The sequence below is a fragment of the Saccoglossus kowalevskii genome, chromosome 2 (assembly GCF_978046115.1).
Source record: "Saccoglossus kowalevskii chromosome 2, keSacKowa6.1, whole genome shotgun sequence".
Lineage (NCBI taxonomy): Eukaryota > Metazoa > Hemichordata > Enteropneusta > Harrimaniidae > Saccoglossus > Saccoglossus kowalevskii.
This window is the reverse complement of record NC_140642.1, coordinates 15,820,079-15,834,970: the sequence shown is the minus strand read 5'-3', so window position 1 is coordinate 15,834,970 and position 14,892 is coordinate 15,820,079. Positions and strand designations below refer to the sequence as shown.

At 35.6% G+C, this 14,892-nt stretch overlaps 1 protein-coding gene across 6 annotated transcripts in view; it reads right to left on the bottom strand.

The window, feature by feature from the left end:
* Positions 1-1,530: 1,530 nt before the first annotated feature.
* Positions 1,531-14,892, bottom strand: part of LOC102809274 (ATP-binding cassette sub-family C member 9-like) — a 34,034-nt gene continuing 20,672 nt past the window's right edge. For 2 of the 6 annotated variants that reach the window (XM_085492025.1, XM_085492033.1), the window contains exons 17-31: positions 12,268-12,463; positions 10,358-10,554; positions 8,928-9,167; positions 8,648-8,805; positions 8,173-8,265; positions 7,768-7,870; positions 7,454-7,567; positions 6,094-6,205; positions 4,942-5,072; positions 4,509-4,587; positions 4,299-4,407; positions 3,464-3,567; positions 3,206-3,339; positions 2,875-2,937; positions 1,531-2,412 (exon numbers count right to left, since the gene is read on the bottom strand). In XM_085492025.1, the coding sequence (XP_085348151.1) occupies positions 2,275-2,412; positions 2,875-2,937; positions 3,206-3,339; positions 3,464-3,567; positions 4,299-4,407; positions 4,509-4,587; positions 4,942-5,072; positions 6,094-6,205; positions 7,454-7,567; positions 7,768-7,870; positions 8,173-8,265; positions 8,648-8,805; positions 8,928-9,167; positions 10,358-10,554; positions 12,268-12,463 (1,971 nt within the window). In that variant the 3' untranslated portion in view covers positions 1,531-2,274. The other 4 variants (XR_014926776.1, XR_014926777.1, XR_014926779.1 and 1 more) reach the window with 4 other exon arrangements.

The following is a 14,892-nucleotide window of genomic DNA, read 5'->3' as shown; positions in this document are numbered from 1 at the left end:
CTTTACGTACGAATTTATGTAAGAGTGTCTCGATAACAATAGTGTAAAGCTGTCCACTGAGACTGCAACCTTGGCGGATTCGACGGCACCAGTGAGAGACGAATTAACACGTACGAGACTTTGAGAGTTTGTATAGATGAGTTTAATATACTTGATAAATGTAGAACCAAAACCAAACGCTTGCAGTGTTTTGAATAAATATTCATGGTGTACCCGGTCGAACGCTTTTTGTTGGTCAAGCGCGACTAAAGCATATGAGGTGTTGTTTGTGTTTGAGTAATCAATGACATCCCGAATCAAGTTGATGTTGTCGTAAATCTGTCTTCCAGGCACACAGTAGGATTGGTCAACATGAATGATATCTGGGAGCACTGAACAGGATCTGATTGAAAGAGCTTTGGTGAGGATTTTATAATCCGCACGGAGTAAACTGACTGGTCTCCAGTTGCTAAGCAGGCTAGTATTACCTTTTTTGGGCAAAAGTGTAATAAGAGCACGCCTACAGGATGTTGGTAGCAGCCCTTATTCGAAAGAACAATTTAACACTTCAAACAAGTCCGGTCCCAGGACAGGCCAGAAATGTGTGTAGAACTCCCCTGGTAAACCGCCGATAACAGGGGATTTACCATTGGCTAACAGTTTCACAGTTTTGGACAGTTCTTCAAAGGTCACTGGCTTGTTGCAAATGTCGTACAGCTTAGGTAACCCTTCAAGCATACGATTTTGGTTGTCGGCTGAGACTGGGTTGGGTGCAAACAGGTCCACGTAAAATTCGTTTGTCATGCAACGGATCGTTGGCTGGTCATTAGTTACACCGCCATCACGCGTCTCAAGGTGAGAAATGGTCCTTTTACTACCCTTGTATTTTTCCAATTCAAAGAAAAATGGGTTTGGCGCGTCGCTCTCGTTCAGTATTTTGTGCCCAGATCGAATGGCAGCTCCGCGCGTTTCAGTTTGTACAAGGTGTTCTGTTCTGTTCTCTGAAGGGCGTGTTTCGGGGTCGTTTTCTAGTTTTTGTATTTCTTCATCAAGCATTCTTTTTCGTTGCGATAGTTAGTAGCGATTTTTGAGGTGTATTGTTTAGTCAGATGTTTGATATTGACTTTTCCCACATCCCACCACAGTTGTACGGATTTGAAGCGTGTTTTTTGTTTTCGCCAGGCCATCATTGAAAATGTTGCAATAGTCTTGGTCGTCAAGCAATAATAATGGCTAGCTATTGTAGTTATAAACATATTCTGCAGACCATTCTAACACAATATTAAGATTTAACTCCATTACTGAATAACATACCTTATCTGTTTCAACTGTTGGTAAGTACATGCAACATCAACACCATCACACACAAGTAACTTTATTATTTTTTATACATGTGGATACAATAGGAATGGATACATTTGTAATGAATTGTCTCCTTTGTTACTTTCCTAGATTGTGAGATAATGTTTTCCTAAGTTTCTAGAGTAAGAGTAGCTCTCATTTCGCAATTATATTGTACTTATTGTATAATAATTGTCCGTTTATCAAATGTTGTAAATCATATTGCCATTCTGCCCTTTTATTTAAGTTTAAGTTCTAGATAGAATAAATATACAATATATCGAGCAAATACTCCACATATACTCAACTCGTAAAATATTCTGCCACTATGCACTTGAAGGTTTATTCTAATTTTAAGATCTTATTTAAAAAACAAAAACACTTCTTTCAAAACTAACCAATACAAACTTGTATACTCGCCTGTATCCTACGCCCATTCCATTTCAATCGCTTCATAATCTAATATACTCATGCATTAACGGTTCTCAAAATTGTAATCGATTTTTTACAGGGTTAACAAATTTTACTTTACTATATCTCAAAAACTATGATACTGTCATTTCGAATTGTATGTACTCATGTAATTTATGTATTTGGTGAAATAACAATAAATCATCAAGTTTTTCTTCAACTTAACTATTATTGCATGTAGTTAAAACATGATTAGAAAACAACTGCAAAATTAGGCACGAGTTCACAATTGGTGACGTTAATGAATGACATGTGAAGTTGCATGTATTATTCTACTGGTGTGCATTGATACATTTTGTGTTTTGCCAATGGTTTTCGTGAAATTTCATACATTATAATATTTTTTTTTCTTTAAATACATTTGCGATTTAGTTTTATTGGTAGAATCAACAATAGTAATGTGCTGTGTGTACGTCGGTATAACGATAATGACTTCAAGTAGTGTAGTTTATTTGATGTTTCCAGTATCACAAATGTCCGTCTTCACTCTGTATTGTTCACTAATGATGCAAACATACCACCATCCTTTCTAAGCAATTTTTGTGGTGTACCATATTCCACAACTCTGCCTTCACTTAGTACCAGTACAGTATCAGAGTCAAGTATGGTAGATATGCGATGCTGAAAAAATACCATTATATTACTAAACAACTAATGCCATTGTGGATGCAAAATAAATATGAACAAGTCATTCTTGATGCTCTAGCTTCTGCCAATAAGACAAGTTTCATTGACACTCTGATATTATGTCTTGCTGAAATAATAATATAAGCAACAGTCAATTACATATAATCTTTGATATAGTGGATATGGCCTTCATGTCCAAGAAGCAGTAGATGGTGGGTTTACATTTTGTTCGGCCACCTTGAATCGAATCGTGGTTGATAATACGTTGAAATGTTTTTTTTTGGAATTTGTGAAACAAAAATGACAGTCAACAAGTATGAAAAAGTAAATTAATGTGCATCTAATTACGTTTTGTCTTTATATTAACTCATTTAGAAGGGTTCAGTGCATTTTATAAACAACTCCAACAACTCCCACTTGAACTTGTGTATGTTATATTATTCACTTGTCTCTTACCGCTATTGTTAGAACTGTTTTATCCGAAAATGCTGTGGCAATAACGGCCTGTAGTGTTGCGTCCTGTTATGAATAAACAAATCGTCACGAAAACAACATATTTTCACAATATATATATATAATGAATTTCTCTTTTATCTAGATAAAAATAAATTTTGTTAAATATTCTATTTACACACAAATGTTTCGGGCCCCCATTCGAATCAGTAAACCTACAAAGACGCACTAGCAATAAACTCTAATGGCCAACGATTAAATAGTACTATTAGCGGTCGTCGACAATGGTAGTTGCTGGACAACCATAGTCACGTTCGCGTGTAGTCCAACTCACTGTTTCGAAATCAACAGATGCAGTGGCTTCGTCCATGATAAGAATTCGGCTTTTTCGTAGGAAAGCCCTCGCCAGGCAAATTAATTGTCTCTGTCCAGTGCTTATGTTGTCCCCTCCGTCAGTAACAATTGTATCTGAAATTAGTGAGACACAGTATACATGATTTCACTAAATACATGACGCTATATTGAATACAAATAACGATACATAACTTGGGAACTCATATTGTTTCTGGAAGAATATTTTAACAAATCTAACCTAATTGTTCATCCATTTCAAGCACACAGTCTTTCAATTGTGCGATTTCAAGAGCATTCCATAAATCCTGGTCCCCGTACTTTTCTTCAGGATCTAAATTAAACCTATAATATATAACAAAATCATTGCCTTACCAAATGTATTCATTTATTACTCGCCGCAACGTGTATAAAGAACTGTTTTCTCAATGGAACACGTTCGTTCGTTAGCAGATTTAACAAATGCAATATTTATTGTTTAGTATGGTATAAATATTTAAATAGTCACTAAACAACATGACTATATGCCTTTTTTTATTATCTCAGATCACATTGCAAGTTCAAACACGACCCTCCTGAATTGTTATATGGGCGTGGCGATCCATCAGTGTGTGGCAACACTCTCCACTGCTCTGTTACAAAAGTATATTCAGCGTAGGTTATGAAAGTTGATTTAGTCTGTTGCTGCTATTGCTTCTGTTGGTGTAATCACATCTGATTGAATACTGCATGAGATATACAAAAGGCGACATATATTCACGTTTGTTATGCAAATATAATATGTAGACGTGAACTAAATAACAGTTAGCCGACTTTAATTCTAAAATCACTTCTGAATGTTACAGCGAAAATACATGAAGTATGTGCTCTATTTTACGTGAGAGATCATGTGATCATAAGTTCAAAACAAATTAGGTTCTTATAGACACAGCAACTTTAATGTTACCATACTCATTAAAATTAATTAATGAATTGTACGGAAATATTGTTGAAATTCGCGTGATTATCGCATTAATTGAAACATAGTATTGAAATAAATAGCATTAGTTAAATATTTAGCATTATTTGTATCTTACCGTAGAGTACCACAGAAGAGAACAGGATCCTGTGGAATAATAGACATTCTACGACGAAGTGTCAATACAGAAATTTTTGATATATCGATACCATCAATTATAATACGGCCTGTTAGATATTGTAATACAAATTCATTATTATCAATTAGACATTCTGTTTGTTTCAAAACTCAGGTAATTGTATATACATATATCATGTGTAAAGTTTACCTTCAATGATATCTATCATCCTTAATAATGTGAGAGTCAGGGACGATTTTCCACTACCAGTTCGACCACATATTCCAACCTTTAGAATGTGAGGGAAAACTATATCTGTAACTTACATCAATATGTTCACATATTTTGTAAAATAATCTGTGGTCGTTAAACTATTAACTGGATAGAAACGTTATAACTACAACTAACTCTTTAGACATTTATCAAATTAACTGAAACCTGCAACTAAGTATTAAATGGTACATATAACTACTTATTAAACTATGGGGGAGTCAAAATTAACATCTTTAGGTCGAATATTATAATTCAGAATCCAAGTCTCTGCGTTTTATTAAGCAATTATATTTACACATAGTTCAGCCGCATATATACTAGTAAAGATTTCTTTCAAACATCCCATGCGTACATTTCCACTATTAAGTACCTTTTCTCCAGGTCTGATCTTGACGCTCACATTTGTTAACACTGGGTCCAAACCAATAGCATAACGTGCCGTAATATTCTGTATATTGATGGATCCTCTGCTTGGCCAATTATTAGGCGGAGAAACAGTACCTGATCACATTGTCATACATGGAACAGAGAATGTGGTCAGTCGTATGATATACCACAGGGAGTTGGACAAACTTATGTATTTTAATAAATTATTAAATAATAAAATGTTATATAACTTTTCTTTTACCCCCCTTCTTGGTCTTGATTTCAAGTAATCACTGATCTTTGTTTATACCACTCTTTCCTTCATCACAACTTTGTTATGCGCTAATTTTATATGCAAATTTTAACGCGCGTTGTAGACACACCCTATTATAGTAAAATATCCCAAGGGTTGAAACGCGCCAGGACTGTAGCATAAAATCACGCATTCGAACGTTTCAAAGTTCGTTTTCTTTACATATATGGCATCTGTAATGACATGGATGGCATTGTAAAGTGACACAATTGCATTTGCACTTGAATATTTGTCAAATTAAAACTCATTGCGATCGAGCGACATGGCAGGAGCACAACCGTAAACCGGATGTTGCGAACTTTGACCTCTATCGCAAAGAATGACTCATATTGTTGTGTCACATGATCAGTAAACAATTTTTCCATTGCTGCTGCTATTTTGAATATTTTCATCAGAACATCTCGAAGAGCAACGCGAACTACATTTGAAGTAGAAACCATTTTACAGAAGAGTCACTGATTCATTGAAGTTGCGTCGCGTCGGAGATTACACTTTTAAATTTCGCGCGCAGCATTTCTTGTATATTAATGCATCTCATGAATAAATTAAATGCCCACCAGCTTTACGGTTGTACCCATGCCACAGTCCTGGCGCGTTTCAACCCTTGGGATATTTTACTATAATAGGATGTGTCTACATCGCGCGTTAAAAGTTGCATATAACATTAGCGCGTAACAAAGTTGTGATAAAGGAAAGAGTGGTATTAAACAAGAGGGGGGGGGGGTTAAAAGACAAGGAGGGGTGGTAAAGGAAAAGTTATATAACATTTTATTATTTAATAATTTATTAAAATACAGAAGTTTGTCCAACTATAAATATTAGCTAAAAATAAGTTGTTTCTACCTTCTAGTTCTTCCGGAGTCATGTTGGCATACTCTAAAACGCGTTCAATACCATTGAAGAAGCTTAACACATCGATTATAAATATCAATATCAAATTTAGCATGTTTGTCCCCTGCAAGTACACAAGTATGGTGTGTTATACTGTGTTATTTGTATATCATTCCGGGTGTTGTGAACAGTTTGATTAGTGTGAGGAAAGTGTCACACACAACACTGACATTGGCTAAGTTTTGGTAGTAAACAGGTGTAACAAAAACAACTTACAATAGTCAGGTGAGCCATATACCTAAATGCCCAAAACAGGAAAAATAACCTAATGAATGAACTTGATAAGTAGCATAGTCAATACAATCTTATAAAACGTACTACGAATGAGTTTGGGTTAGTTATGGCAATGACTACCAATCAAACCAACAAAGCACCACCAAGGATATGTAAAGTAGTATCAGAAATCAAGATCTGCAAACGTTTAGTTATCTTGTGTTCAGCCTAAAGAGAGGGTCTATGAAGTTGTCGAACTCCGGAACTAAATTCTGAGTGGAAATATAGAATGCATTCCAAAAAATCTTTAAATTAAAAACAGGTTTGCTCACTTTTCACAACAGATTATGCTAATATTCAACCCAATTAAGAGAGATAATACTATTATTGAACTAAATGAATGCTGTATTTCAACGTATGAAATTTGATTTTTTTAGTTTCGTATTTGAATGTATTGATACCTCAAAAAGGTATGAGAGCGCTGACCTTTTGAGATGGCTCATCATCATGAACATAAGAAGAATCGACTTAGTACATAATCTCCTGTATGCATGGCAAAAGCTAGCACGTATTGCCAAAGACAGTGCAGTTAAGATGTATATTAAGATAAGTTTATAAACCAGCTGTTCTCTGGTCTGACTGTTAGGTAAGTTGGGAAGGCACATGGGCCAATAAAATAAAAAATGCGCCAATTTTATGAGTAGCTTTGCTTTGAGTCAAAAACTGAGATAACATGAATGTGAATAAGCTGTTTCCATCCCTATTTAGGAAAAACTTAATCCCTGGTTCGGCTCACAATGGTAGCAATGTACGTTTTAGCACTGACACAAAATACATAAAACCTGTTTCCGCCCTCGATATAAGTTCCATCAGGTGCATCCTATGTTTCAAAGCTCTGACTTGTGCCACTTGGTTTCACCACATCATTCAACATTGTTAATAATATGATTTTATTAATGGGTGATGGTATATAGATGTACCATTTACCCTACACATTATTGAGTGATATAATTTCTACAACACTTGCATATGTTTATGTCCACTATGTGTGACAGCTTACAATCTATAATAGTCATATATGACACGTGTGTATACTCACTATCAATCCAGTGGTGACTGCCATACCAACCGCACTAGGACTGATATTCATATTGATGCATGCTAATAAAGCACCAATTCCAAAAATTAAAAACAAAAATGCGCCGATAGTGTTCTATGGACAAAAATTAAAGATTAAATTGGTTTAATGTTTTACTCAATCAATCTAAAATTTGAAAAACTTAATATAATACCACAGAATATCTGGGTTGGGTAAGGTAATAAGGAATATAACATATTCAAAATATGTTGATGATGTAAGATAACACGAGTATCAACACTACTCTGTATAAACAAAGAAACTGTAGTACTTACAACCCTCAAATTGAACCACTTCATTGCGGCAGCATAGTATAATCTACATAAATTATTTATATTTATTGTTTCTAACATATGCTCCGTGAATCTCTTGTTCGCCCTATAAACAGTATATAACAAAACACACACATTTTTAGACATGTCATGAACTATATTGTGTGAACACATATCATATGTTGGCGGACTGCTGCAAAAAAATTGTCATTTGCACATATTAGCTCTCATGACACACTGTTCGCATTATCTACATTAGGTGTTAGTATACTGCGCTCAATTTATAATCCGAGAATCTTTGAGACGAGCACAGAATGACCAAATCAATGTCTATGTGTTTCTTGGATAAATGCGATATCACTTTATCACTGTATACTGCTGTATGATTAAAATATACTCGATATTTACCTGATTGCTCTTATCGTGGACAGACCTGTACACGTTTCACCAAATGATGACAGAACTGGTGATAAAGTGATGTTTTCTAATCTTTTCAGGTCTCTGGAAAATTATATTGCCCCACCCGGCATTACGAGCATAAATGAATCATATTAATGGTGAATTAAAACCTTTGACTGAAACGTTATGACGGGAAATTGTGGTTCGATATATTGCCACCTGGAATATCAATGGGACGTTTTATTTCACTGAGAACCAGTTGGTCATATTGCGCCCGCGTCTTTTCAGCTTTGAGTACTTCAGGCTATTGGCAACCAATATTGTGCATATGCTAATAGTGATTTTGTAACCTCGATATATTGATCGACCCGCGACACTGATATGATAGATAGTCAGATCATGACACAACCAAAACAATACTGTGGGCAAGAAGAATAGGCCTATAATAGTTTATTTTATAAAGTTTATATGTATATATACTGACCGTGGTAAGCGGGAACCGACGATAATACATACTACTGATATCACTGCAACCGGTATCATTAGAAGAATGAAATAGGGTGATATAATAGCATTTAGTGCATATGTCCCAGCAAGTACTGTAATAGCACCCAATAATACACTTAGATTATCACAAAATGACTAGAAGAGAAAGAGATACAAATACAAATTAACAAATTACAACTCATTTTTAATGTTTTTGTAATATAGTTATATCAGCATATTTAATAATATTAAAATAAAACAATGTATGCGATACTCACTTGATCTACTGAACGCACATCAGCGGAGAATCTATTGAGAAGACGACCCACAGGTGTTGTTTCAAAGAATCTTATTGGTGAATATATAACATTATATAACAATTGATTAAATAACCTCTTTGCCGCTGATATGCAGAATATAAATAAACATGCATTCGTTATGGCGCTCATCATGATGTATAAACATATGAAGATACTACATCGTGGCAGATAATATGTAACCACCATCTCTTGTTCAACCTTCAAAGAAATCAATAAACGGTTTAGGTTGTTGTCACACTGAATTTTATTAAATAAATAACATAAACTATTCATTAAATGGTCGTTAAAGAACGGCAATGAGGACGCTGGCCATTGTTATCGGCCTGGGGTAGAGGTTCGAGTTAACGTTCGAGTTAACACTCTAGAAGAGATCCCAAAAGATGATATATAGTAAAAGTGTGGGTTGTCCAGTCGCTCAGGTATTGAATGATCGATTCCTGGTAGGCCAATAACGGATTTGTACATAAATCAGGCTGTGCTTTAGCGATTGTCATCAGAATCGGTGAATTTGTTCGTTACAAACTATCCGCGTTTATTGCTTTATAAAACATCCGACTGATTTTTCTCCTTCATGATGAACGTTTGGTTCTCTCGCGAATATCGTGCGTGAAAGCGTCACTGTTTTTCTCTAGTAGCAAGACCCGAACCATGTCACCCCTGAGCAATCAATCTAACGACTCTTTCAACTGAGCTAAACTGGCGATTGGTGAGGAGGGACCCACGGTTATACATGTATTGTGTGAAGTACACCGTCTACATGAGAGTATTTTGTTCTGAACTGATCATCGGCGTATTGTTCTTCTACACAGATGAGGTTACATACGCACGCATCAACCACGATGGCGTTTGAGAAAAAATCAACAAAATGGGATGAAATCTACGACAGAATCTAGTGAAATTCCCTAAATTTGGGGCATAATATAACCAATGAATTATTTTACTTTTTCCTATAAATAAGACTATATAATCTCGCAAGCGTTTGCCAATACGATCTTGTTTTGCAGATTGCTAAATCAACAGTCTGTTGGATGCATTGTCACTCTACCCAAAATATACCCCAGTTAATACTGAACAAACGCTCTTTGCTATTGACGGTTTGTGGTTTCAAACAATAACACATTTAGAAATGTAATTTATAAATTTAGAAAGGTAATGAACATATATTAAAAATATCTTATAAAGTCCGTCCAAAACAAATATCCAAACAAGATTTTAAAAATATAACGATGAAGAAAGAAGGACGACCAACACAACAAGGAGACGTTTATTATTGGGAAGCGACATGATGATGGGCATCATAAAAAAGTAACCAATATAGGCTAGATTACATAGTGTTTTATGAGAGAACCTTTCCTGTGTTATGACCTGTTTTATAAATAATTACACACCTTGGTCTCATTGAGGCTGTCCTGGCCAGCTTGCGACCAGTTGGATATCCACATATTAAGAAATACGTAAGTGACAATTGTCAGAAGTATCACAAGCACAAGAACGCCTACACGTGGTAATTTCAGAGCCCGGAGATACAAATAGACCATATACCATCCAACACCAACTGGTGAGCTTTCATCTTCAACAAGAGTGGCTTGAAAAAAAGACATACTAGATAGTTGTGAAAACATTTGCGTATATGTTCATTGAACTTTTATATTTTTGGTTCATGTTTCACAGGGTTGGTGCAATATATCTTAGTGCGATATATATTTCAGTTTATAAAATATCTCCATTAGAATATATCCATATAAGAAGCTAGCACACTGCTACGAAATAAACGTAGTGTGTGGGCAGATAAACATAAGTTAATTATATATAGCTTTTCCCACAAAACGGCAAGCTAAAATAACGCATCGGTGCTCACTCCATTTACAAGCTTACTTTCTCTTCAATAAAACTTATGCTATAAACATTCTAATGACCAATGCTGCAGCATGATCGCATGATTATCAGCGATGCGTCTCAAAGGTTAAACAATTGCTAAAAATTGCCACTACTGAACACAATTAGTAAAGAATTAATTTTTAAAATTCTTGTAATATATATTTTATAATATATTATATTATATTATAGTGTTCCCCCAAAGCGTTCAGTGTAGCGGGCCGCTATATGCAATAATGAAATTGAGAAGCAATGAAAAATCAATAAATCTATCATCACTTTTAAATTTGCTTTAACGTAAAATTAATAACCGAGAGTGCCGGAGAAATGACTACATTCATGACATGGAAGACAACACACAATGAAGGAAGTTTATCAGTATATCGAACCTCTATCACCAGAGACACATTTTCCTGATCACAGTTTTACAGTACAGTTTTAATGCTTAGCTAGAACGATTTTGAGCAGGAAAATAAAAACTGATGGGTAGTTCCTAACGGCGGCAATGTTTTTTTACTGTGCTGACTGTGGTATGCGCGAAGCAAAAAACAGAAGGATTGGGGAGTAGGCAATTCACGTAACTCTCAATTTTAATGACGGTGGTTTCTTATTTTTTTATAGTTATAATTGTACATAATTGTAAACAATTAACAATATTATCTAATATTTATTTGGCAATATCTATGTGTTTCACTGTATACACCAAATCTTTTTTATTTGAAAACATATACATTATGTTAATTAGTTTGCAAATTAGTCGCAACCCTGATAATAATGCACGTCGTGTGAACCAAACATTCGTACTTTTTGCTATATCAATACTGTAGTGGTGAATTTAAAAGTGTGTCAACAATACAAATGTTCCTGGTCGCAACAGTGTTTAATAAACATGTCAGTTTGGTATGTGAAATCCAGAATAATTTTCCACATAAATCAATCATATATTTCTTTTCGCTTTTCTTTACTGGTTGACCGAGAACAACAACTACATAGCTTTATATGGTATAATTTTGTTCGTAGTGTCTAATGGTTGAGTTGCAAAGTCTATGAGATGGTGTTCACTACACTGTTTGCGTTAGGTCAATTGTTGTTGCGTATAAGGTATCGCGTCTGCTAACGTTGACAAGCAGCTTGACGTGATGGGCAGTTGCAATCTTTTTTACTCTTAATGGTATATCATTTTGTTGGGTGGGTCTAATTAAGTGTCTTCACGTTGTTGATATATATGTTAATAAAGTATGTACATACGCGCATATTTAAATAATTAAGACCACTTTCAACCTTATATTTAATATGACGGTAGCTTCGTATACCATATCCAAGTAACTAATAATGTTAATGCTAGTTTATGTATTTATAATGATATAACTTGACTTTCAATACTTACCCATGCCTGCTTTGTTTCTATTGAAAATACACTTACATGGTTTGGGTGCTTTAAAAGTCCCGGAATATAAACCTAGATCTTTTTTTGTCACCAGTTCATTCTCGTTTTCATTTTCTGATTCAGAAATAGTTGAAATCAATTCTTTCCATTGTCTGTACATTTCAATGTTGTGACTTCGTATTTCACGTAAATCCCCTTTCTTTATTATTTGACCATTTTCCATAACCAAAACCTGGGAAACCACAACACAGTTGTAGTAAACACAAATAAATTTTACACTGAATATTTAGCAGTTATTTGTGGGCGATTAAAACATATCGTGTCGTATTGCCTGTTTTGGTGTTCAATAATTTCACAGGCAACGAGTGAAAATGTCAATTTTGAAACGTCAAAATAAATTATCGACGGAGTGAGCGGAATAACGTGTGGAATATATATTTTTGCTATCTGTTTACGACAGTAATTGTATGGTAACTTGGTATATATTTTCGTTGCTGTTGTTGTTAAATGTCGTCATTCAGTTTGATGAACATAGTTTTTTATTGTTCAAGATTATATTAACTCGAATGGGAAAATTGCCTTAGAATAGTGAATATGTATTGTTTCCCATATGTTTCCAGCTGCACTTAGTAAGGAATAGAAGTGCAACGGGAAGACTGGTACTTTTCATTAAAATTGTATTTGTATTTTGAATATACTAAACAGGCATGCAAAAAAAAAGCTGGCGTCTAAAAGACGATTACCAGATTTGCTATCATTATGGCGAAGGAAGATAATCGGGCGATAACCCAATGACAGAGAACCTTTGGCCCATTAAATATCTAACATGAATTGTGACCAAGAGCTTCAAAAATATGAGTAGGCTAAACAGAAGAGGATTTAAGAGTGATTTTAAGATTCAAGAACGATTTTAAGATTTTAAGTTCTGCAGAAAATAGAATCCGAATACAAGCAACGATGACCTCATTCTGCTAGAGGCTTTTTTGTTGAGTTTTATATATAATACTATTTTTTAAAATGTCACTTTTAGTTTTTTATTGTGCATTGTATGTTTTCCTAAGTTCACTGTTTGAAGTGCAAGTTTAGTTGATGCAAATATTTGCTGACTTCCTGTTACTATGCCTTGTTTGAAATGTTAATGCTGCCTTTGTTTTTTATCTATGCAAATTTAGATCTTCACATTGAGGGTTATTTATGCGACTCAATCTGACCTGTGATTCAGTTCAACTAGGCATTCTGACCAGCGAACAAGCAGTTGTTTACCAACCCACCCTGTTGAGTTTTAGTTTTCCGTTGTGGTTTCTTGTTTTGAGGTATTTCGCACCAGAATATAGAACTGAGTAATCAGTGTTCACTGGCGAGTTTTTTGTAATAATGTGTGAGCTTTGAAAAAATGATAAGCTGAAATAAAAGTTGTGTTTGATTTTTGAATGTTTTTTGTCGCCTTTTTGAAATGTTGTTATAATTAACTGTAATCATCCTCATTATTTTTATAATTTAATCAGTTGAAAATTGACTGCCAAGTCTTGTTAGTATATAATATTTCTATAGACTTCATTTTTTTAAATGTGGATTGGAATATTTTTTCTTAATACTTTTTCTTTCGAAAAAATGATGTATCATTATAGTATTATGACAAAAGAATTTTCATTATTACTTTATTCAAAATTGATACCATATCCATGGGTTTTAAAGTCTATAGTTTTCAACAAACTTTAAAAACCTCTTGGATTGTAGTTTGAACCTACCTATTCAAATACACCCGCGCAATCTGGGTGCGACAGAGATATGTGGGTTTGGCATCGGAGAGGCGCTCTCTCCTATGTCAAGGTGAGACACAGCGAGGCTTGTAGAAGTTGATAGGTTCAGACTCTGCCTTCCACTGAACATATTCCCATCCCTCTTGTTGCAGAAGGAAGCGTCAAACTTGCTTCCCCTGCAAACTGGGTGGACGACCACCCAAGGAAGAGAGGGGTGCGCCGCCACCCCCAGCTTGGTGTACTTTACGCTTGCCCTTTGCAGAAGCCAAACTAACTCACGGGTCTCACTCTTACCAACTGGTCGGTGGGATCCTGACTTCAGAGTGCTGGAGGTGCAAAAGAATGAAATCAGATGGCTGTCCATAACTCAAAAGTTGGGGGTCGCCACTCTGCTTTCAGAGCGTGGATTATTTCCGACTGAACTGCCGAAATATTACATGAACGTGGCCATCTCCCTTCGCCCGTCCTACCGACCAAAAATCCGTGGTACTAGGGATCCGATCAGGGTATGAGATTTGGCTTCAGACTCTGCTGGCTCCAGTATCAAACACTGCATCATTCAGGTAGAGCCTGGTCCAGTGAAAAGGGTTAAGCATGAAATTGCCCCACCCTAGGGACTTAAGGTACAACAACCTGCCCTGCTTGGTCTGACCTGAAATCGGAGGCCTGACCACCAGCCCCCGGCTACCTGTGGACTAGGTCTCAGAGACCCGGTACCACCAGTGTGTGTCCACCTGCTTCCCAAAAACGATGGGGAAGTCGGGCTGGGATTGGGCAGGGGTCCCCAGGAAGAAGCATCACTTGCACGCAAATATCGCTTGCCGGTGTGCTTCTTCCGGCTTGCCAAACAAGCGGCGATAGCAGTTCATAATTAATGAAAGCCAATCTCCATTTGTAAACA